This window comes from Phocoena phocoena, chromosome 1 (genome assembly GCF_963924675.1).
Source record: "Phocoena phocoena chromosome 1, mPhoPho1.1, whole genome shotgun sequence".
Classification (NCBI taxonomy): Eukaryota; Metazoa; Chordata; class Mammalia; order Artiodactyla; family Phocoenidae; genus Phocoena; species Phocoena phocoena.
This window is the reverse complement of record NC_089219.1, coordinates 94,734,305-94,760,295: the sequence shown is the minus strand read 5'-3', so window position 1 is coordinate 94,760,295 and position 25,991 is coordinate 94,734,305. Positions and strand designations below refer to the sequence as shown.

Here is a 25,991-nt window from a genome sequence, read left to right as displayed (position 1 = left end):
TGCTCAGGGTGCACGCTGCCTCTAACGGGGCCTGGGGCAGAACAATCGCTGAACACTATTTTTGCTTTTCTCCTTTTAAAATAAAGGTGAAAATCCTCTTTAGACTCCTTTTGGTTAGCGAAAACAGGTACTAATGTAGGTCTTTTGCAAAAGCAAAATGGGGATACCTGTACTGGGCCAAAAGTCATGCCTTCCAGAATATTCCAAGAAGGGTTGAGCCACAAGACTTATTGGTTCATTATTGCCATTTAAGTGGGTCTTTTGGGAATATTCTGAGTCTGCTATATGTACTGAGCTCACTTCAGGTTAGTGTGGCTACAAGAGCATAATAAAGAGAAAACATGAAGTTTGTAATCAGCAACCTGATTTTGTCACTTTATTATGTGTAGGATGTTAAAAAAAAAGTCAGGGAACTTCTCTGGTCTTCAGTTTCTCATCTGTAAAGTGGGGTTAAACAGCACCTGCCTCACAAGTTACTTGTAAGGACTAAAGGAAAGAAGGTGTATAACAAGAATCTTGTAACCTGAGTGCTGTACAAATGTGAAGGATTACCACTTAAACATTAATAGGGGCTATTAGAATCACCTCATTCTCCTCTTTTTTGATTTCCTTCTGTTTCTCAGAGTTTTTCTTAATTTGCTTCAAAAATTACCTCTTAAATGACAGTACTCCACAGAGTTCTGTAAATGTTCTATAAATGACCATAGTCATTTAAAATTATAAGGGAAAACACCCTATCATATCAATGTCTTCCATTCCCTAAACTTCAACCATCACATGTGAGGTGATAATTTTCAAACCTACATTTCTAATGCAAATCTTTCTCTGGAACACCAGAGCAGTATTTTCAAATCCTTTACTGGACTCCCCACTTGGATCCCTACTAAAGTCTTTCCTTCTTTGAAATCTGATTGGTTGCCAAGTCCTATTGACTTTGTAAGCAAATATTAAACCCTTATGCTCTGATTGCTTTTGTGGAATTTGGAGAGCTTTTACAGACTCTCCACTTAAGCAACAGGACTTGGAGTTACGGTTGCTCCACAATTAAGCAATTGTACTGCTCTCCTTGTCTCTCTCTGTATTTCCTTGCTACTACAGCCACACTGGACTATCCTCTTAACACCACTGCCTTAGAATGTTTCCCACCTACATTTAATTGCTATATGAGAACCCATATAACCTTAGATTTCCTATGACATTGGGAACTCAGAGGCCAAGATGCAGGAATCCTTAAAGGCTTCTTGGAGATACTAAACATCCATAGGGAGAAGATGGAAGAGCATCTCCCAGGATTTGTCCACTCCACCAATTCCTCACTATTTGGAGTTCCTCAACATGCTGTGCTGTTTTAAAGCATAATTTGTAACCTAGAATATCCATTCTGTACTGGCTGCTTGGCATTCTAAGGCACATATTCAAGATACCATGCAAATGTCATCCTCATCAAAGCTTCTGCGAGGCTTCCCAGATTAAGTTAGTATCTCCTGCTCTGTTTCCAGGGCGCTTTACACACTCACACAGTAAAAGCATTTAACCCAAGCTGTCATCATTTTTGTTTACATGTCTCGGTCCCTTCTGGATATCAGTTCCTTGAAGGCACTGACTATGCCTCCTGCATCTCCATATAGCCACTGTCTAGCCCACCACCTGTCCCAGGTCAGAGGTAGTCTTTTTGGGTAACAGAAAGAAGCAAGGTGTTACAAAAGCAGTAGTAAAGCCCAACCTCAGTCTTTAGGACTAATTGGGAAGAACAGAAAAATGACAGGCCAAGAATGTGTCAAAAGCACCCTGCAGGACGCCTCTCACAGGAGAGACAAAGGGTAAATATTTTGGTGGATTTATCCAAATTGCAGCTAGGAAAAAGACTAAGAGAAATTACAGGATAAATGTAAGTCTTTTATAATTGGCAAAGCACTTCCATATTACATGTGTTTTCCAAATTATTTGAGAAAGTTTGAAAAATGCCCAACTGTTTTTTTACTTTTAAACTTCCACCGGTGTTCCTGTTTACCTAATATCACAAGTCTGTGCACTAACCATTTGAAAGCCTTGCTTCAAGAAAGTGAATTTCAACCTCACTTTGTCCCAGTTAGAGCAAATACCAAGGCGGCGACATTTAAATAAATATATCTGATTCCTTCTGAGGGTGAGAGTATAGGGGACCTTTCTCACTTCTGATACCCAAAGAGAATATTTCTGTCCCTGGACCTTCCCAGGTCCTGGGATTAGGCAGGGAGGCTGTGCTTCTGAGCTGGGGCAGCAGTGAAGCAAAGAAAGCACCCAAAAGTGTGTGGAAGTGGAGCTTCTGTGCTAGTGCTCCCTGGCTCTTTTCTTAAAGATAAATGGAGGCATCAGAGCGAAGTCAATTCTATAAATAGTAACTGACAGCCAACCGCCTATAGGGAGCTTGGGTAGGCCCTGCAGGGATCAAGAAATGAGTAAACACTACTGGGAAAAAATTATTGATAATTATGTTTAGGAATGTTGTGTAACAAGGCAAGTAATGGAGATGTGCATTAGAGTTTTCTATCACTGAGAAAATTTTTTACAATTCTGTCCTAAATCTTTTGAGGTTGAAAAAAATTTCTGTTATCTTATGTCTGAAACCAGTACCTTGATACACTGCTGACTGTATATCTTACAAATAAATGAGCATATTATCCAATGTTCATTGGTCTTTCAGACTTAACAATTATTACAATAAATTGCATTGCTTCCTTGAAGCCCTTCACCTCAAAGAAATGATAATGTTGACTTTATATTCTATAAAATCTATGTATCAAAAAAAAAATCTATGTATCTGACAAATATAATGTTTACTTTTCAATTAATTTGAATCTGGAAAGTTTAAACAGAAACAAAACACTTAAAAGTCAAAACTTCCAATTGCGTGACTAAGAAAACATTTTGGACATTATCTATATTTAACAGCCCTGTGCATTTAACTCCCTGTCTGTATAAAAAGATATTCAGAACAAACATCTCCTCTTCATTTCTCCTCTCACCCCTTGTCTGGGTAGATTTTATTTATGCATTAGATGACCTTTTTGGCCATTAGAACCATCTTGCTTCAGCAGTTAATTAACACAAGTACCATAATTTAATACAGTTAATGCTACTTGATGCCCTTTAATGTAACTTCCATTAGTAATATTATTGTAGTATTACCCTGTAAATTAAAATGAGATCAAGACTAAGAGAGCCACTCTTTAATTAAGGTACTGGCACACTGCACTCGTCTATTATTCACTAGAGAAAATCACCCTGATTTACTGAAGCAGGACATCCATAAGTCAGAATTAGTCCATGAAGATTATTAGGTTTATTGAACAATGTAAGTAACATGGAGTTGCTGAGATTGCCAACGGCCTTATGTCCTCTTTTTCCTCCATTATCTTAATAAATACACAATAAGAGTGAGTAAATGGAAGCAAAATATGTATGTAGCAAAAGAGGCATAAAATTTTTATGACGTGATTATAGTTGTCAACAATAAAATTGGTATCAGCTGTGTCACATGCTAAAAAGAACATAAATGCTACATTTGTTTAATAACAATCAAAACATTAGTTTTACACCAAATAATGCAAGTCAGTATAAAACATAAAGGCCATATACACGTGCACAGGAAGTAGAAAATTGGAATTCACAGTCAACTGTTTTTGTTTCGTAGCTTAATATTTCAAGGTGAAAAAAACTTGTAGTATTATGTGTCCACTATTCTATGGAAATTTAGCCACTTTCCCCAAATAACTCACGCCAGTTCTCACATCATGGTGGGAGTGGTGGTGGAGTGACAGGTAGAAAAATATCATAATGATCAGACACAGACATGTAAAAGTAAGTTAAACATTGCAATCACATCAAGGATGGCAGAGGGCATGGGTTGAAGGAAGCAAAGACAGTTATATTTTGGAAAGTTTATATTTATGATATGCTTGAAAAGAAATTTTAGTACCTTCTTTTAGAGATCATCAATTAATGTTGAATCCTCCTATAGATTATTTACTATGTAGGAAAAAGACGACTCAGGATTTTAACCCAACTGAAATTTTCAAGTGTATATCAGCTTCTTTGCTGAAAGGGCTGTGAACCAGGCAATAGCTCAACAGTTCCCTTAGTGGCTCCATCTTCCTTATATAACTTAGAAGCTGGAGATATGCCCGAGCCATCAGGCCTTGCTTCTTTAGTCCCTCCCTTAAGACTAAAAATACCCCAGCCATCTGGTACCTAGCACAGTACATGCCAGCATCAGTTTTGCCCTGAGGAATTTGGACAGAGTTTGGAGGTGACAGAGTGGAACCTTATGGAAGGGGTTCACCTCTATTGGACCTTTCTCTTGCCCAGCTGCTTCCTCACCAGCTTTCAGTTGACTGGTGAACAGGAAAAGACAGTGGAGGTGAGTCCCAGAGAAGGGAGGAGGGCTCCTCCAATCTCCTCAGAACCATTGAAATACAGTTGAAGGATACTACTAGGATGAAGGATAAAAGAAAAATGATAAATCTGGTGGGATTCTACATTTCTAACATGGCACCTTTAAGTGACAGTATGTCTGACTCCAATAGAGAATGCACCAAAATGCTTTTAGCTTTAAAGTGTATTTTACACTCTCTTAAGTAATCAGAGGAAACAAAAATGAATATCTAATAACAGAAATAAGCCCAAACAATGTTTATTTTCCAGCCAAAAAACATCACAAGACTACCTTTTTTATAAGTGAAAAATGAGAGTTTTAGGGGAAGTTGGGCTATAAGGATTTTGGCTTAGTTTAAGGATTTCTCAAACTGTAAGTAAGCTGACCTAGATGATTCTACCTAACAATATAGATCACGCTAGGATTCAAATTCACATCTCAACTTATTAATTTTGACATTTATTCTTGTAGATAAACAGAATGCTTGTTACTTTGTTGTGGTATGCTATTGTTAATAATATCAACATCAACTGTTTTTATATATTGTATGTTCCCAAGAATAAGATACTGGAAATTTGATCTTTTGCTAAAATATTCATGAGTACAATAGCTGCATTTTATTATAAATCACAAACTCATATTTAACATCATAGCTCCACACTGCTCTCATGTCATGCCCTGGTCATATATGAACTCTAGAACACACAAGCTCAATATTGAACCAGTGCATATTTCTCTCAGAAATATGATTTTGCTCTAAAGATATTTTCATCAAACTTCACCAAACCTTGGTTAAAAGAGGCTCCATAGCTAGAGATTCTTGACTCCTCCATAAGAAACATGAAGCCAGAACAAAGCTGAGAGTAGGTGGCCATCAGTTCCTGCTATTCTCCATAAGTCAGATTCCATAAGGTAAAATTCTGAAACCTTTTCCACCTTACCGAGGTCATGCCCACCACCCCATTCTGTGGTGCCCACTCTGGCTCTCACTTAAGAGCAGTGGCCACTTCTTCCTTCTAGTGCACAAGTGTACCAGCACCATTATTAAAGGTGGTTTGAGACAACTCTCTGAAAGCCCAGGGAGTCTCAACACTTCTCCAGTCTCTGAGGACTAAGCTGCCCTAAGGGATTACTGGAAGCCAGTAATCAATGAATCTGGACTTATTTGTTTAGCTTTTATGATTAACTAAACCTACATGATGTATGTACTGTTTATATTCTTATCCTCATATATTTTGATTTAAAGCTCTCTTGGCATTTTTAGAATGATTATTGCTTTGCTTCACATTTCCTTTTTTTTTTTTTTTTTTTCTCAATGTGCTCTATACTCCACTCTTACCTTTAGTTTTCCCAACTCATCATCTCATGCTTCAACTCCTGTCAGATGGCTATTCTGGTAGCACACCACACTTAAAAATCTGGTTGAGAATCTCTGTGTTGGTGGTCCTCGTTCTCATTACTCAAGTTTTTCATTTAAATGTCTTCAAAATCCTTGGAAACTTGCTCAACTGTGTCTCTGGTATATTATCAAAACAAAGATATGCCTGACTGGGAGTATTAATGCATTTGAACTCTGGTGCATCTGTAATTGACTGACAAAATGAAGGTAGCCTGAGTCAGGTTCATATTTTAAACGATAGTATATCCTTTTAAGATAGTAACATCCAAGAACCTGAAAAGTAGAGCTTGCCCCTCATTAATAAATGCAGTGTATTTCCTAAATGCTTTTGGTTCTGATTTAATAAATGTAAAGAGACATAACTTTCATTTCTGGAACATTTTTGGTACGATATAACAAAACATAAACAGAGAGTTGAACCATGCTGAAACTCTCTCTTGCATTCAAAAACAACAGTAAGATGTATTTTTTGTTTTTCAGTCCCTTTTACAGAGCAGCTGGCTTTGTTCCCCTGGCTTAGTTACCTTAAAGACTTAAACCACCCCCTGACCTAGGGAGTTCCTTGTTCTCAAGTAAGATGCTTTTTTTTGGCCTCTGGTTTAATTTCTAAGAAAACCTGCCAGGTTCAGGTTCAGTGATAGCAACTCTGGGATCACCAATTACTGCTGAGTTAGAAGGGTCTCAAACGCCTCAGAACCTACCTCTAGGCTGGCGTTCCTGAGAAAATGGTACAGTAGAAAGGGACAAATGTCACTCTACAGCTGCAGGAGCAGCAAACTGGCCTTTTCTTTGGACACACCCATTCTCATTCAAGTCAGACAGTTGTTTTCTTACCTTCCATGAACCTTTATGTCTGAGATGGCGTAGAAGTAGCGTGCCAAGTGTAGCTCGTCAACAAATATTTCCCCAACGGCAGGTCTCAAGAGCCTTATCCTCAGGTCTGTGACAGTAAAGAAATCTCTGAGTTTCTTGGTCGTATCCAGTTGTCCGTAGAGGGAAGCCATATTGCGTAGCCAAGGTCCGGCAAAAAACGCGAACCTATCTTTGATTTCAAAGTGGATTATTTTGCTGTTGGTCATATACCCTGTGGAGTACTCTTCGGTGCAAATGATTTCTAAGACCGTATGCTGTGATAAATCCTTCACGGATTTAGGATCCATGTGAAAAGCATCCAAGCAGTCTGTGGCATAATACTGATAGGGCTGCCATGTTCGTCCATAATCAAGAGATTTCTCCAGGATCATTTGGTCTGGACGCCCCGATTCAAAGGTAATAACTATGTTGTCTGTGAGCTCAATAGTTTTGCTCCAAGACAGAGTGATGTTAACCTGGAGAGGCTTGGGATACTCTTTCCAAGTAGCAGACTGCCAAAATGTAGAGGGATGTCTTCCTTCAAAATCAAACATCAGCTCAGGTGGATGTGCCAGCTCCGGGGTACTTGCATCACACTCATTATTGCACATGTAGGGGTTGCCCTATGGAAGAAGAACAAAAGAGGGTGCATCAAAACACTGGTTTGACACAAGTCTTGCCATATTGCTGTTGCTGAGTGGGAGGCTAGGAGAAAAACAATAAAAACCAACAACAACCTGTTTGCAGTAATCATTTTTATTTGCCTTAACTGGATTCTCCTCTTAAATAGCTTTAAAAAAAAAGAGGCAATATGGTAATTTTCTTGTCTTATTTCCTCCCATGGTCTTTAAGAAATGAAAACAGTTTATTTATCCCATATGTGTTAGACCCATAATGTGATCTCAGAAGCACAAAGACACTGAGCAACTGTCTAACAGCTCAATACCTCCGCATCCTCTTAGAAAGATGTTATAGAAAAGCAAGGAAATTCCTCCATGCCTCAAGGACATTCCTCAGGAGCACAATTTTTTAAGAAGTCATTTTTCAAGTAAAGCTTTAGAATTAGCAATGAACCGTAGATACCTGTGTCCTGTTTGGGAAACAATACCCCCATATGACCTCCAGCTTCTTTTTGCTTCACCTCAAATCCATCATACTTAACTGGGTCCCTGCTTCATAAAGCTTGCTTTTAAAGCATTTACTTTGTTCACCACAAATCATTAAAATGTGGTACACTACAGGCTCTGGGGCTTGGTCCCAACATCTGCCATCCTATTAGCTAGAGGCAAGGGGATTGCTCAGGAAAGACTTCGGGTGGGGGTGTGCTCCGACTTATCAGGACAGGAAAATCCAGTACTTAATTAGAAGGTTTTTGCAGAGAATCACTGCCACTTGATGTATTACTCTGTGCTAGCCCGCAGTCAGCTCTCTGTGGATGTTAGCCATTATTATTATTTTCCCTCACACAAAGGCTAATTCCTTCACAGTCTACTCTAACAAGAAGCTGAAAATAAGTCTCCTTGTCATATATCACAACAAGTTATAACACCACTTATGCGAAACTAAATGGCTGCTCTCAGGTTTCATTGGTAGACTGATTCTATGGCAAACAATTGACTCCCAAATTTTGGTTTATTTTGTGTTTTAAAAAATGGTATCATTTGGAGTCAACTAGTCAGGTATTTCTCTATTACCCTGTACTGGGTAATTACAAGCATGAATGGGTGAAAGAATCGATCCTCTGACATTGTCCTTAGGCTTTCTCTTGTAATTACAACTAGATTTTTTCTTGTTTCTTTTTCATGAACTGAGACCTTTTCATCATATCTGCAGGATGCATGAGCTGAGTCTCAAATAATGAATTTACACTTTAGACATTAATGCTCAGTTACCAGCTGACTCCTGTGAAATGTAAGACGAACATTGGAGACTTGCTTTGGCCTCCCTAGAGGCAACTTTCTCCTGCCTAGTCAGCTAATACTTTCACTCTCTCTTTTCCATTAATGCAACTGAATCCTAAAGCTGGCAACAGGTTTGGGGGTCTGAGTGTAATTGAGATGGGGTAGGAGAAAGGAGAGAAGGTACATTATTTGAGGACCAGAAATGTTTTAAAAATACGTTCAAGGCATCAGTGATAATGGAAATGTTTCTGTCCTCTCTTGAATTTCAATTCCCTATTCTTGATCCCAGCATCTGTGGCACTATTTATAGTATCCCCCTCATAGTGAGCCAATGGGGGCAAAATAAGTTTCTGTTCCAGGTGGAATAAATCACCAAATTTATTATTATTTAAACTCTCTTAAGCATACCAGAGAGCCAAATGCAGAGCTCTGCAAACTGGCAAAGGCTTTTTATGGAGGGCTATAAATATTGTGGAATCTGTCAGGATTTATAAATTCTAAATATATGGAAATGCACATTTTACTGGAAGGGGTCAGATTTACACAAATCACACCTTCATGTGAAATTTACTGGAAAAAATATGGTCACTTCAAAATCTGTCAGCATGTAGCCATCTGCACAATCATTAACTTGGATGCTACCACCTTTCTCCTGACAAAAGCGTCTTCATCTGAGGTCAAGGGTATTGAAACACAGGAAATAAACTCTGCGGGATACACCAAAGTGAGTTATCAGACATTTGTATTAAGTCTTGTTGAAATATAGCATTTCCTTGATCTCTGCTTAGATACACAGAGCTCCTCAGGTGGGGACAGGGTCTGTGACAAAAAAGGAGGCACAGCTAGCTGACTCTGGGTGTGGGTCAATACTAGGAAACCTGTCTTAGAAAATATGCTTAAAGATATCTATTTAAAAAGTACTCGTTTCTACATTTGATAAAAGGTGTTGACAATACTCAGCGTTTATTTAGCACTTATAGATCATTTACTTTACATACATTATCCTGGGTAATCCTTTTCATCCCTACCTTACGGAAAAGTGAGGCATATAGAAGTGTTAAGTAACTTGTCCAAGGTCATATAACAGAGTGAGTAAGGAGTGGAGCCGGAACCCACTTTTCCTGCACCTGACCTGGCCCATTCAACTCCTAAGTCAATGGAGTTCCCTAGGATGCAACCTAGTCTTGGAAACAAGAGTTGGCCGGTAGAGCAGAAGAGCCTATGACCAAATGAGTTTGGAAAACACAGCCTAAGGTCTTCTTGCCTTGGAGAGCCCTAATGAGCATTATCATACCTCTGAGATGCCTTGACGTTAAGAACCTTCCTTAGCTTCATATACTACCTAGTTTCAGAAACTTATTTGACCATGGAACCCCTTTTTGTTTTAGTAATCCCTATTTATATACCACATAAGTATAGATTCCTGGAGAGCATCCTTTGAGATTCTCTGCTTTGTATTACTCTTAAAACTGTAAACACGTAGATGGATGCCAAACAACAGGGCACAACCCGAAGTTTTAGTTGTTTAATGAAGGCATAGCCACATCCAGCACTGTTTGCTTTTGTTCCAGAGAGGGACACCCTTCCACTTGGGCTGAGAAGACAGCCAGACCAGGAATAAATGCTTACACCTACATCAAGTTGTCAGCCATCAAAATGCATGCCAGGAAAAGGGGAAAATTTCGTTTCTTTGCACTGATCTGGTAGTTTACGCTTCATGTATTCAATAATTATTTATTGACTGCCTACTGTATTATTATATTTAAGGCACTTGTCTTGGCTCTCAGGATACAACAGTAGAAAAATCCAAATCCTTGCTTTTAGCAGAGCTTCTGTCTTAGTTGGGGAGAGATGCACTAAAAAAAACCAGATATATAATGCTTTATAATGTTACATGATGATAACTGCTATACAGAAAAATAGAGCCAATTAAAGGGCAGAATGCTGTTAGAGAAAGGATACTGACTGTAATTTTATATTGGGAGGTCAGAGAAAGTCTTGCCTCGAGAATATGACATTTGAGCAGATTAAGAACAATTCCCAGTCTACACAGGAGATAATCAGAGGTTGACCAAAATGACAGTTTCGTCCTTCATCTGACTCTACTCCTAGTGATAATTGCAGCAGCATAACAATTTATTGAAACTGATGAGTAAACAAATCATTTCAAATGAAAATCTACACCAAATGACTGTAGATACCAAAACCCAAACAAACAAACAAGAAATTGAACTATTCTTATTTCATAGCATCCGTGCTCTTTTAGGAGATTAATGATTTGATGGCCATTAACATAACTTACTGAGAGATAATGACATTGAGAGAAAATTAGCAGAGGAAAAACAAATCATTCTGGCTCCCTAAGAAGAAACCCTGCATGCTGGGTGAAAGAGAAAAAAGAGGAAAAGAAGAAAGCCAAAGCTGAAAATCTTACCATTCTAGAAAGAGAAAGCTGGAGGTGAGATTATATGCTAAAATATTTAGTGTAAATATTTCATATGGGTGTGATCTGTAGTACAGCACTGTTGTTACAGAGAATTATCAATATGAAAACAATTGCTGTTAAAGGGATTAGATTAATTAAAATTTCAACTACTTCAACCACACCCTAAATCTCTCTAATACCAGCAACAATAAAATTTAGATAAGAAAAATAACTTCCTCCTACTTGTGAAAGCAAAGAACACTTCTTGTTGCTAAATCTAACAGATTCAGGCATTAGCAAATGTAAGCATTATTTTGTGGCCAGCAGGCAGCCTTAAATAGATCTTAATTTAAGTCCTACAAGCAACAGATCCTTAGCTGATTGTCTATGGACAAAGCAGAAAATATTTATGACTGTGCTGATAATATTTATACCATTAAGAGATGCCTAAATAATTAAACAGATATTGCTGCTAAATATTTCTATAACAATTAGAAGAAGATTGTGATGTTTAATTTCATTTAAAAATAATGTAATATTTTACCACTGGGAGAACTGAAGTTAGTTATTAATTAGCACTTTGTAGCCGAAGTGCAGTGTTATTCTTCTTCTTTAATGTCCTTTCAGAACTTAGAGGGATAAATAAAATTTTAGATATGTTCGTACCGTTTCTATGGACAGAAGTATCTTCCTTCTGGTGACACTTTGAAAAGAACATCCTTTCACCTAAGATCTGCTAGATCCTTCAGAGTTAAAAAAGAAAATCCTATATAAGCAGTATATAGTGTAATACTTGTGGTTCCTACCATTGTGAACTTGCTTTTCCAAGCTTTACCTATTGGCAAAATATTGGTAATGACAGTTGGAACTATAGGGAATTCTCATGGGAGATCTGTTACAAACTTGTAAGTTACATGCCAAGCAGGCGTGTAACTTAGGAGCGGCTGTGAGAAGCATCTGAGTTAACACTTACATAGATTGTGAAAAACACTGAGACAGAGCTGCCTCCCAACCATTTGCATCTGGCTCATCCTTGCTTGTTTTATTGGTAAGGGACAGTAAGGAAAAAAAAAAAAAAAAAGACACAAAGGCAAGGGGGGCAGAAACTGCATTCTGAGAGAGCACTCCAGACCTGTTCCCACTGTGACTTTGAAATGGACATCACTATGGCTTTGCCAGTGCAAGGCTTTCGAAGGATGAAGAAACCAGTAGCACAGTCCACTGCTCACCTCTCAGCCAGACAGACCATGAGCAACATGCTTTAGCTGCTAGGCTGGGCTATCGCCTTCAGGAGATGGCTTTTTCTCCTCTTTAAATACAGCTCATTGGGAGCCAACCAAGCAGGACAGTTTCTGGGAGGCTGGTGATTGACCTCTTTATATCAGAGGGGTAATTTTTGGTTGGAGGGACCTCTACTCCCAGTCCTTTCTTGGAACTTATTGGTCTTGGAAATTCTAGATGTTTTCTTGGCTCTAATAAAGGGGAAAGGCCCATCCTTTATGAATTTTCAGATGAAACTCAGACGACTCTGAGTATGGGAGCTGATGTTTAATTAGTCATGCTGAGGTGCCCTCTTCAGGCCTTACAACTTTGTTACTGAAATAAGGGAGAACAGAGAGAAATCAGACCCAGAGGTAAGAACAATCCAAGATAGTGGGTATCTTTCCCAGAAATCTGAAAGATAAGTATCAGTGCCACCAATACTGACAAGCCTTGATGACCACAGCTATGGGGATAGACTCTATATATCCTCAGATGAGAAAGGCCCATAAAGCAGTGTGTTTCCAGTTGTCCATTGTATCTTTGTAAACAAAGGGCAGCAATCTCTTCAAATGGCACTGCAATCTCACTTTGTAACCTGCCCTATTGATTGGCATGTTGGGTCCCAGTGTAGGGCATATACATGGTAACAACATAGCCTGAATATTATGGGACCGACCTAACTAAAATATTCTGAAACTGGTGTTACAAAAGTACCTATGTGTTTGTCAGAGCATGAATCCCAACTTTTAGTCTGGGAAATACGGCCACTCTAAGAATGACAGAAAATACAGAATTTTGTTTTTCTAACTCTGAAGTTAAAAACCTACTACTCCATTTTCTAATTTCCTTGCTCATCACAAAGATTCCTCCCTGCCATAGACACAGCCTTAAGACCTGACTGAAGCTGTTGCTTGTTTCCATCTGCTCGCTGACAACACTAACCGTGTGTGGACTTTTTTACTCAAGAATAAAGACGGGAGGGCTTCACTTTTCTACAACAAGAATGCTAGAAGCCGTATCACAGATTATGAGCCAGAATAGACACCGGTGTAAACCCCACAGAGAATTGTGGTTAGGATTTTCAAACTGGTGAGGGCTGCAGAGGTCAAGAAGACCAAGTTTCTGAGGAGCCAATAAAAGTCTAAAGCCACAAGCCACAAAAATGGATTCTTATATAGCTATCGAAATCATTACTGTGTATGTACTGAAGAAGAAATAAATACTCATAGAATCAAGTGCGTTCAAAAGTGAATATCTACAGAAAACACTGTAGTAAGCTGACACTATTGTAATTGGTAGGGCAATTGCTTTTTAAAATTTATTTTCTTAATAAACATTCCTTAAAAATCTTTGGTACAGTATTTTGCCTTATAGATAGTCTCAAAATAGACCAGAACACAGACACTTAAATGTTAATAACACGAAGCTGAAGCAAGCTGTCAGCAGTCTCAGTTCAAGTAATTTGAAAGAAACAAGGTGAATAAACTACCACGAAGGTAGGAATGTTCTGCATCCTGATGCCATCATGCATTGTGAGGATTAGTTTGAGTATTTTGAATCCTGAAAGATCAGATTTGATTCTCAAAAATTGCTTCCTTTTTCTCTCACATGAGAAAGTAAGTCCAAGATCTGCTTGATGTCCATCTTCTGAAAACCACCAACTTTAAGAGAGTATGGGAAGACCAGAGCATCCTCTGTTGAAGTGATCGCTTAATCACAAGAGGCAGGAAGGTATCTTCCCAATGTGACACTCAAACGTGATTGGGTTTTGGTGTGTCTATTCTGATTTCTCATACTCCTTATTTCTTTCAAATGTCTCTCTTCCAAGTTCATTAGTTGTTTACTGGGTACCATTGCTATTTTTAAAGTATTGTGAAAAACACAGAAATAATACGATAAAATATTTGCAATTTAGTAGTGAAGTTTAGACCTAAGCAAGCAACAATCACATGTTTCTCACATTGGTTACTCATGTTCTCAGAGAGAGCATCAAGTGTCCTTGAGGGTAAACAGTGTCACTGACAACCCTATACAACTTCCTGGGGTTTCACCCCTTGGTACATAATTAAACATATTTTTATACTAAAAACAGAATTTTATGGAGTAAGATGCAAAAATAAACGTGCAAGTGTTTTTAGGAAAAGATACAGAGACATTCAAGCTTGGAGCGGATTTGGATGTAGGTGTCAAAGCCCACTGAACAAGAGTATGAAAGAGGAGGAGTCTGGGGGGCTCAGCTGGGTGATAATTTATTCTACTCCACCACTCCTGCATATGATACTCCATCCAAACCACCCTGCAGTGGTTGCAGCACCACTAGCCTTATCAAGGCTGAGAATTGTGAATTAAACTACCCCAGCATCAAATCCCAGTCTGAAAATATTTGCTGCTCTCCACCCCTATGGTAATCCAAGTAGTCTTCATACACTAAAATCTCCATGTTTTATTTTTTCAGACTTTAAATATAATGTTTTTAATATTTAAATTAATGCAATCTTATAGTAGAGTTATTATCCTATTATTTTATTAGTGTTATTTTTTATTGGCATAGAGTTGCTTTACAATATTGTGTTAGTTTATATTGTACAGCAAAGTGAATCAGCTATACATATAGATACACCCCCTCTTTTTTGGATTTCCTTCTCATTTAGGTTACTACAGAGCATTGAGTAGAGTTCCTTGAGCTATACAGTAGGTTCTCATTAGTTACCTATTTTATACATAGTGTCAGTAGTGTATATATGTCAATCCCAATATCCCAATTCATCCTCCCCACTTTCCCCTTGGTATCTATACGTTTGTTCTCTACATCTGTGTCTCTATTTCTGCTTTGTAAATAAGATCGTCTCTACAAATTTTTTCAGATTCCACATATATATGTTAATATATGATATTTGTTTTTCTGACTTACTTCACTCTGTATGACAGTCTCTAGGTCCATCCATGTCTCTACAAAAGACCCAATTTCGTTCCTTTTATGGCTGAGTAATATTCCACTGTGTATACGTACCACAGCTTCTTTATCCATTCCTCTGTTGATGGACATTTAGGTTGGTTCTGTGTCCTGGCTATTGTAAGTAGTGCTGCAATGAACATTGGGGTGCCTGTGTCTTTTTGAACTATGGTTTTCTCTGGGTATATGCCCAGTAGTGGGATTGTTGGGTCATATGGTAGTTCTATTTTTATTTTTTTTAAAAAGTGAAATTGTCATTCTCCTTCCACCAAGTCATAATATATACAGTGTATGCAATGGCATATAAATTTTAAGTTGTATAAGAAATACCTGGTGAGTGCAGTCCCTACTCATCAGGAATTCTTTTTCAATAGATTGGGTTGCAGATCCCCTCTACACCACACTTTGATAAACACTGGTATATTGTTTATTAAGAGCCAAGGCAGATCTGGGTTAGGTCTGCCTAGGTTTGAATTCCAGCTCTACCATTCAACTATTATGTAATTTTGGTCAAGCTACTTGACTTTTTTGAGCCTTGATTTCTCCTTCTTTAAATTCATATAATAATATGTACTCCATGATGTTAATCTGAGATAAAATTACATAATGCATGTTAAGTGTTTAGCATCTCCTTGGCAGGCAATGAGTGCTCAATAATTAGTAGCTAGCATTAAACATGCTCCTCCCCCTGTATTCCTTGACACTGAGAATGACACCAAATTCTTCTATTTCCCAAGTGGGAAACGTGGGAATCATTTTATTTTATTCTTTCTTCAATCTGTTCACCAGCCAAGTTCTCTACATGCAACTCATCACCACAGCTTTGTTCACACTGCCAATGCTGTCCTTAGTTTTTAAAAATATTTTAAATATTTAAAAAATATTCTTCTCTTGAATTACTGTAATAGCTTCTTTGTTTTTTTAACATCTTTATTGGAGTATAATTGCTTTACAATGGTGTGTTAGTTTCTGCTGTATAACAAAGTGACTCATCTATACGTATACATATATCCCCATATCTCCTCCCTCTTGCATCTCCCTCCCACCCTCCCTATCCCATCCCTCTAGTTGGACACAAAGCACCGAGCTGATCTCCCTGTGCTATGCGGCTGCTTCCCACTAGGTACCTGTTTTACATTTGGTAGTTTATATATGTCAATGCCACTCTTTCACTTCGTCCCAGCTTACCTTTCCCCCTTCCCGTGTCCTCAAGTCCATTCTCTACATCTGCGTCTTTATTCCTGTCCTGCCCCTAGGTTCTTCAGAACCAGTTAATAGCTTCTTAAATGCTCTCTCTTTGTATTATATTGTCCTCTTATAATCTATTCTCTACATAGCTGCTACAGTAATCTTTCTAAAATCCAAACCTAACTGTATCACGCCCCCTCTTAAAGGTCTTTAACAGACTCCCCCTTACCTTCAGGAATATAATGCAAATTCCTTAGCATAGCTTGTAAGATCCTTCAAGATTTGGCCTCTGTATTTTTTATTTTTTTACTCACTCATAGTCACACCTCTTGAGTCAATTGTACCAACCTATGAGTATATGTATATATACAGGGGACCATATGCATTATCATACGATTAATCATATTAATTCCAATTGTTTATTTTTATGTCTCTTCCACTAGAGTTCTATGAGAAGAACTGGTACATAATAAAGTTTATGGATCTAAAGAAAATAAGGAAAGCAGAAAAACAGGAAGCCAGGGAGGAAACAGGATAAATTAAGTAAAGTATGGAATAAGATGGGAGGGATTTGCCCATAGGTTGGTGATTTGGGATCAAACAGATAACCAAGCTTAAAGAACTTCCTAGCTCCCTAAGTTGTAGACGGAATTTGTTTGATGTAATACACTGTGTAAAAAAAAGAATAAATCCAAACAAAAAACAAAGAGTCCAACTCCAAGTGCAGTATGCCTGTGTGTGTGATTGATACAGTTACTGGGACTTCTGGTGAGGCTGGAGGACAAAGACAAATAGCATGAGCTGCAATTATGTCCCAGTCCTTTCCTGGTGCTCATTTGATCTTCATTTTTCTCCATCAGCCACAGCAGTATTTCTCCTAGTGGCTTTAGAGCTGAAGATCTCTCTTCCTTATCCCATCTTGTCTTACTTATCCAACCCACAGCATCCTTCTGAGTTTACAGGAGTAGCTAAATACCAAGAGCTTTATTTATTCTTGGACAATTATGGAAAACTAAATAAAATTAGGAAGGAAGAAGCAGCAAGTGAAGTGGTTGTAATTTAAAAAAAACAGACATGGAAGTGCCTCAGTAATGCAAATCCTTGAAAGAATGTAAAATGTGTAAGGTGGAAACTGGTGGACAAAAAGAAAGTGCACATATTTTGCTGGAAAAGAGGGAAGTGGTCTCTGTTTATTGTGCTACTGCTTAAATGGCTGTCCTAATTACAGAGATCCTGAAAATTCTACCTGGGCCCAGAGGTTGATTCTTAAGAAATTAATGAAGCTTATACCTCAGAGCCACTCAATTACACAAGCTGCTTCTCAGGCCTTGTACCTAATTTTGTGTTTACATTTTTTGCATTTCTCTTTTTAAAAGAGGGTTGCAGAACTGCATAGGCTCTAGGCTCTTAAAAACTGGTCTTGCCACTGTCTGGGACACAGGTAGTATATTTTAGGGCTTGCTAAACTAAAACAACTCTTCTTTCTTCCTTCCTATTCTTTCTTTTCACTTTCTTTTTTTGTCACTAAGATGCTCTATTCTCAGCATTTCCAACCTTGAAATACATTTTCTCTAAATCCAGTTTTCTTGCCCAAGTTCATACCATTATATACATGGTTCATACCATATTTATATCTATGAATTAAATTGATATATCAATATTTATTACATTTATAATAACCACTATTTCATTATAATGTGAATGTATTTTATTCACATCAACAGATATATAACTCTCTTGGTGTATTACCAACAATAAACATAATCTCCATTTATTTGTAAGGCTGGAGTGGCTGTTAGTTTACCAGAGCCACTATCAGGAACCAAAACAAGTTAAATGACAAAAATTATTTAGCATTTCTCATGTGCCAAGCATTATGTTGATGTTATAGATTAGCTTATAATAAGGTTGATTCTTCCTAATCAGCTGTAATGTAGCAGCAAGACAAAATTGGAAAGATGTATCATTTTGAAAATAAAACATTTTATTATAGAGGGCTTTTATTTGGGTAGGTTAAATAAAAATGAATTGTCTAGTTTTCAGAAAATATGTGCAAAAATTTATTGTTAAAGAAAGGTATAAAAGTTATAAAGTCATTATGAAGGATTTAGAGGAGGCAGAGTGCTGGCTTTCAAAGATGTCTCAGGTTTGCATAGGTGAAGAAGACATTCTCTTTTTGGAATGGAGAAGGGATCAATGATCCCTGAACACCTTTTATGGTTAGGAATTGTGAGAGGGGCTTTATATTTGTCATCTCATTTAACCCTAACAATTCCCTATGAGGCAAATATTATTCTAATTTTACAGATGAAGAAACTAAGGTTCAGAGATGTCATGGAACCTATTCAAGTTAAGTATCTGTAAAGACGAAAATGAACCTAATGTTCGATAGTCCAAGGCATGAGCTGTAAGGTAGTGGAAGGTAAGTTTGAACGTACCATGTGAAATTGATTTTAGAGAGCACTGAAAGCTGGGTAGAAGTGTTCGGGTTTGATTAACTGGAAAACAGAAAGTCGTTTGTGGTTTTTATAGCAGGTATCTCATACACAGCTTTCTTCACTGGTTTTCCAGATTCCTTTCTTGAGAAAACAAAAGGATCAAGTTGAGTCCAATATTAAGAGTAATCTTAATGTTAAGAGTAATCTTGTTCAAGTCATGAAGAAGAATCAAAAAGTAAGGTTCAGTCAGAATTCTAGAAGTGGACATGTAAATAATCCTGGACATATCTATTCATCTCTGTATCCTGCATAATTCCTGGCACACAGTAGACAGTCAATAAATGATGATCAAACAGAAGAATAGAAAGCAAGTTGTTTCTGTAATTAGCTTTTCTGTTTAACACAATATGAAAATTCTCAAAAATTGAGGAAGCAACTCTACATCTTTTAATGTCCTCAAATCTCTATATGCTGCATGATTGCTTCTAGGACAGCAGTCAAAGAAGACTTTTTGTTTTATTTAGAGAGACACTGCCCAAATCTCAAACATTAGTTCATACTTCACTTCCAAATCAAGAGGTCTTATTGTGAAGCCAGAAAGGATTCAAAACTGGCCTAGAATTAGGTGAGTCTATTTCCACTGACGTCTAGAACAGGGACTGAGACATCCTTAGCAATAGTGGAACGTCATGATAACTACCGTGCAGGATATAATGAAAGGGAGAATAGATGATGTAGGGAGGTAAGCTAGGAGGTAGCTTTAATTAACTAGGTGTGAGAACAAGGAACTGCACTAAAGTGAAGAAAATGGTGATGCAAGATTCTGCAGGAATTAGATTGATTGGAAGTGGAGAAAAAAGGAATAGAATCATTGGTGACACCAAGGTTTAATGCCTGGAAGAGAGTGAAAATGTTGGTAATAAGGTATCTGTCTGCAACTAGTATAAGATTGACCCTCTATTACTGCCTATCCCAGGAGAGTTCCATTTGCAAAATGCTAGTTTAATATCTAATGTTACTGAAAATCAAGAAAATGCCATAGAGATTTAATTCATAGTGTTCAACAAAACATTCTAAAGTTCTCCATCCTCATTTCTCTCTAAATATCTCACATGTCATAATTACTGATTTCCAAATCTTTCCTACTTCATTCCAAGCTCCCATTAACTTGGTCTCAAACTTGGCCTGCATAAGCTTCCTTCTCTTTCTTGGTTTCTCGCCATTCCTCTCTTTATCTTCTTTTAGTTACTGCCTTCCTATTTCATTACAAATCTAGCTAGTCTTTCTGTTTTCTCCAAATATCCTCCTTACATATTATTCTAGTTTAAAAAATAAAGGCCCAAGAGCCTAGAGGGCAAAACAGAATACTCAGGAGCCAGTGCAAGGAGCTGTGAATATTCTTAAGGAGCTAAGCGGACCCAACCATATTTTCAACAAGAGACTAGAGCTGGGAACTGCAACCCAAGGAATGAATAAGGTATGTTGCCCTTCCCAAAGCAGTCACAAGAAAGTGGAACGGCAACTACAAATGAAGTGGAAAAAATGCAAATGGAAGAGGGAACAGGGCTAAGTATAGGAGCAGGTTAAGAATAAGCTAAAGATAAGCCTGCTAACCTGCTAACATAGGAGCAGGTTAAGAATAAGCTAAAGATAAGCCTTGTGAGGTGCAAACTAGTGATGCATGGGGGTGTTAGTGTTGGACAAAGATGGAATCATTATTTTCAAGCACAGACAGCTGAAACAAATAGTTTCTCTATCAAGGAGTATCAGCCTCTCCTGTAGCGAAGAAGAGCACAGAACCGTTTTTCTCAGAATTCACATCCCAACCCCATGTGAATTCTTTACGACTCTGTTTTCTTGTCTATGTCATAGGAATAATAACAGTACATTTTCATAGCATTTTTGTGAGGAATAAATGAGCTAATGTATAAAAAAGCTCAGCATGGTGCCTGGCACATAGTAAGACCTCAATAAATGTCAGCAATTACTATTATCATCATCACTGTCTTCACTATCATCGTTGTTCCTAACTATGACCTTTCCAACTTGTCCTCTCATAAGAGCCTTCTTTTCAGAGTCAAGTGTTAACACCAAATAGTTTAGTATTCAGTTCTTCAAAGTGGACTAATAAAATGGAGTTAATCTCTTCATAGAATACATAGAACAAGTCAATCTCTTGAGAATCCAAATGCAAAAACACTATTCCTATTATTTATGTTGTAACTATACGAGGTCCCAGGACAAATATAAAAACATCCCCAGATGGGTCTTATTGAATACCTTATCTATCTCTCAGGATCAAACCTATTAGAGTAGCTATGGCCAATCTAGGAAAAAAGAAAAAAACCCACAGTCCTCCTACCCTGCCAGCCAACTCAGAATTCAGTGTAATTAAAATCCAGATGGGAAGAGATCATACCTGAGACTGAATTCATACTCTTGAATTTATGAGCAAAATGAACTTGGAGAAATTATCTAACTTTTCTGGGCCTTTGTTTGCTCAAGTATAGAACAGAGACTACATCTCACTCTCAGGTAAATATTAAAGTAGCTAATACCTTAAAAAAAGAAAAAACACACAACACAGAAACTGAAATATAGTTGGCAACATAGATTCATTTTCTTCCACTTCCATTCTCTTTTCCTTTTTTTTTTTTTTTTTTTTTTGTGGTTCACGGGCCTCTCACTGTTGTGGCCTCTCCCGTTGTGGAGCACAGGCTCTGGACGCGCAGGCTAAGTGGCCATGGCTCACGGGCCCAGCCGCTCCGCGGCATGTGGGATCTTCCCGGACCGGAGCACGAACCCGTGTCCCCTGCATTGGCAGGCGGACTCTCAACCACTGCGCCACCAGGGAAGCCCCTCTTTTCCTTTTAACAGTTCACACCTATGTTTTCCAGTATGGTAGCCACAAGCCACATGTGGTTATTAAGCACTTGAAATGTAGCTACTCAGAAATGAGTGTGATGTAAGTATAAATCACACATTGGATTTCTAAGACTTGGTACAAAAAGAAAAGAATGTAAATACCTCATTAATAACTTTATACCGATACATGTTGAAATGACAATATTTTGGATATTCTAGGGAGATAGAACATATTAAAATTATTTTAACCTGTTTCTTTTTCCCTTTGTTAAATTTAAAATTACTTATATGGACACCTTATATTTCTATTAGACAATACTAGTTTAAACAATCAACCAGATGTGATTAAGGAAACAACTCTCTGGCAAGTGAACTTTCATAATGGTCCTTCTACTTCTTGTAGCCTAGATTGAAATAACATTTGCCATCAATGCCCATAGGCACTTGAAGTCCTTGATGTGTTTGCTTCGGGCAACATGAGTACAGAAGGCATGGAAAACATAGCCTGACCAGATGGTGAAAATGAAGCCTAAGATGAGAAATAGAGTAATAAGGAGTCTTTGAAGAATTGTCTGAGATTTGTGTTTTTCATTGTTGGGAAGGCCAAAAGGAGAACAGCCACAAGGACGAAAAAGTTCTTTTAAAATTACATGAAAAGAATGTGAACTGGATGGTCAAAAATCAAACTGCAACAAGGATGCATTTAAGTGCCTCCAGAAAGGTAATTAGACATTCCTCAACCCCAGTATTAATAAATTATTCCAGAATTTAGGGGTAGGGGATGGAGTTACTCTTTCTGGAGGAACCTCTTCTAGACCAACCATGTAGGAATTAATCAACTCCCCTAGAAGAAGGAAGAGTCCATGTATTTGGTTATAAGTGTGAACACATCATTTACTTAGAGCTGATTTTATTGGCAGCTTATAACCCGCATTTGAGTTTATATATACAATTAGGGCAGTCTAAATATTTGAACGTATGTAGAGGAGAGACATAAAAATTTAATCTGACCTCCAAGAAAATGAAAAGGCAATTCCTATCCTAGATAAAAAAAATATATTTCAAAAGACCAGTAGTAAAAAAAAAAAAAAGAGTATATGATCAATAGTGCCAGATATTTGGGAGAAGATAAGGAATAAGAAAAATCTTTTGATTTGTCTTGAAAGTGGTTGTCAATGACCTTGGAAACTTGTTATAATAGAGTGCTGAGGCAGAAACTATTTTACTAGAGAATGGTGAAAAGATAAAAAAAAGGGGGAGGGCAGGGCTTCAAAGCATGCATTGGAGAGGTCTGGAAATGAAAGCAAGGAAAATGGGATAATAGTTTAAATGGGAAAAAGGATCAAGCAATGCACTTTTAAGACAGATCCATTTTGATGACAAAGTGCAAATAAATGTAGTGGGAAGGGAAAGGATAAACATACTCATGAATGAAGGTTAAGTGTGGGACTAAGTTGCTAGCATCTACATTATAATTTTGCAAACACAGGATGTATTCCCAGTGCAAGAAAACCTCTCTTATTTATTGGCTAAATCTTTTTAGTTAGTAGCCAGGATGCTCTATGACTAAAATTATTGAATAAATGTCTCCTTTATTTCTCACCTTCTAATTTCATTAATCTGCTGTGGTTAACTCTCACTTACAGAAACCAATATAAGGATTGATTTTAGGCAATTGCAGAACTTCCTCAATATTAGTTCAGGGCCATATCAGCAGAAAATCTACTTGTCTTGAATGGATTGCACTGGTCTACTCAAATGATTTCAGAACTGGGAAGACAGAAGATATTAAATTTTAAATATTAGATTATTTTATATTGGACTTTGGATCTAATAATAGATATTAAAGTGTAAAATCACATTGTCCTTATTGCTAGCCTTCTTTTTATCTTGCTGCAGGATCAGTATTGTTTTAGTACAGTATTTGATGGCTTATGAGCCTACAGGGTGAGGGAAAATATTTATACTACTTATTGAATGGTGGACAGCCCAAGATTTAAAATAAATTTTGCCAAACTTTAAATGCAGTAATTTATTAACATCTGATGGCCAAATCATATTTTACTATTGTAGTAAAAGAAATATCAAACAAAACAAAACAAATAAAAGGCTAACCTAAAGAAGTGATGAATATGATTGTATTTGTGGTGTTGCCTTCGAAAAGAAGCTTTTCCACCAAGAGAGACCACCTCTGTACAGTCTGGTATGTTGACACCATATAAAAGGTAGTAAACAAAAACAAATGGACAGGATAATTACAGGGACCTGAACTCATAAGACCAAAGTGTGTTGACACTACTTTTCTACTGTACTATTTTGATATATATTAAGAATAATCAGTATTGAGCAACTTAAAAAATATTAAAACCAGAAACAAAATGTGCAGTTTTAGATCCCCAAATGAAACACAAACATTTGATTTTTATTGAATTACAAAGAAGGCCCAACTTTCTTCGGAAACAATATCTAATGCTACAGAAAAATACCTAACGTTGTTTCAATTTGTTTAAAACAACAATAATGACAAAAGTTAACATTTATTGTGAATCTATTTTATGCCAGGAATGTTCTAAGTACTCTATTCCAAATACTTTATATGAATTAAATGATTTGATTCTCAAAACAAACAAACAAACCAGTCCTATGGGGAATGTACTGTTATTCTAATCTTGCAGCTGAGGAAACTGGGACTTAAGTGAACTGCCGAGATTGCACAGCTAGTAGTGGCAGAAAGTGGGCAGAACCAAATCTAAGTTGTTGTTTCTTTATGATCAAAATATTGGTACGCTACAGTAGTTCCTGAACAGAACCTAACTGGTATTTTACTTTGTTTCAGTCCCTGATAAACATATTCTCTGTATAGCAAGAGTTTAAAGTTCTTGAAAGGATCAGATGCCAGGCAGGTTAGCAATCACAGGATTATCATCAATGGAGTACAGTGGAAACTGGGTCCTAGGAATAAAAAATTTATCAGAATAGGTGTTCCTACACATAATCAAGACAAAGCAGGAAGAGTGAATTTGTGGCAAGTTCCAAATTGTGGAGTAGATCTATTTTAAATCCCTTTTATCTAAGACCAGGATTCATCCTAGAAACTGGAGTGGACCTAGGCAGGCAAGTCTTACCTAAAGCTAAGATACAACAGTTGCATGGATAAGAAGAGAACTGAGGCTAAGACCCAAACAGGGCTTATTAAAAAAGACACAAGGTTCTTGGTGCAAAGGGGAGGAAGGACATGGTCTTAGGAAAGAAAAGAGTCAGTGAGATGAAAGGTTTGGAATTCAGAGGTTGAGAATTGGTGTCCAGGATCTTTTGGTGATTATATGGGACCCTATGGAAAGGGATGGCAAACAGCAAGCAAAGATGATCTCTAGAAAACTTGAATAGAGCAGGATTTCCCAAATAGATCTTCAAGGAATGTTAGCCCTATAGGCGCTCTTCCTCTTAAGAACTCACAGTGCAATTCTGTATTAAAGATGAGAAATCACATGGCAAGGAAACCTTCCTAATTTTAACCTAGCATTTTCCAAACTTACTTGACAATTAAATCCTTTGTTATTAAAATGACATTGAGCTGCTGTTGCATAGAGTAGACTTTGGGAAACACTGGGTGGATACAGTTAAGAAGAGGGCCAAAGTAGCCCATTAGGGGAGTTGAAGAAAATATTGGAACATCTATTTCCACATGTGTTACCTGTGTTACCTCATGCTATAAATTGCTTATTTTGACATGTTTTATAATGCTTAAAATGTATTAGTGCAAAACATGTATTCCATTTTTACATAAAAGAATATACATATATTGAGGGTATGTGTTCCCTACCTTCTACTGATGATGTGCACATCAAATGAGTTTGGAGACAACCAGGAGAGGAAGGAGACCACTTGGGGTGGATGTTCCCTACCAAAATGCAACCCTAATTTAGGGGAACTGAGAGGCTGTTCCTGGTTCTTCCTCTACTTTTGTTTCTTTTGCTGTTTGTCCAGGATGAAGTCTAGTCCCCCACAGAACCACTCTCAGCCACTGAAAGCTGTTAGTGGTGAATACTAATATCAACTTAAACAATGGTATATTAAGACTTTCATAGATAATAAGAGTTCTTGCTACCTCAGAGTAAGTATGAAAATAAATCTAAACATAATGTGGTATTTTTATTGCTATTTCATTTTTTAAAATACATATGCCAATAATTAGTTCAGGGTATTAACAGAACATGAAAGTAGAATGTAAAATTTGTTAATTTTTAAGACACAGATAAAACTCCCAAATTTAAAAAGAAGAAATGGAGCACT

General features: G+C 37.4%; 1 protein-coding gene across 1 annotated transcript in view; it reads right to left on the bottom strand.

The window, feature by feature from the left end:
* The window catches only part of NTNG1 (netrin G1), a 331,661-nt gene that overhangs the window by 159,152 nt on the left and 146,518 nt on the right, over positions 1–25,991 (bottom strand). Inside the window, exon 2 of the mRNA XM_065880721.1 lies at positions 6,648–7,288. Coding sequence (XP_065736793.1) covers positions 6,648–7,288 — 641 coding nt within the window. The remainder of the gene's footprint in view (positions 1–6,647; positions 7,289–25,991) is intronic.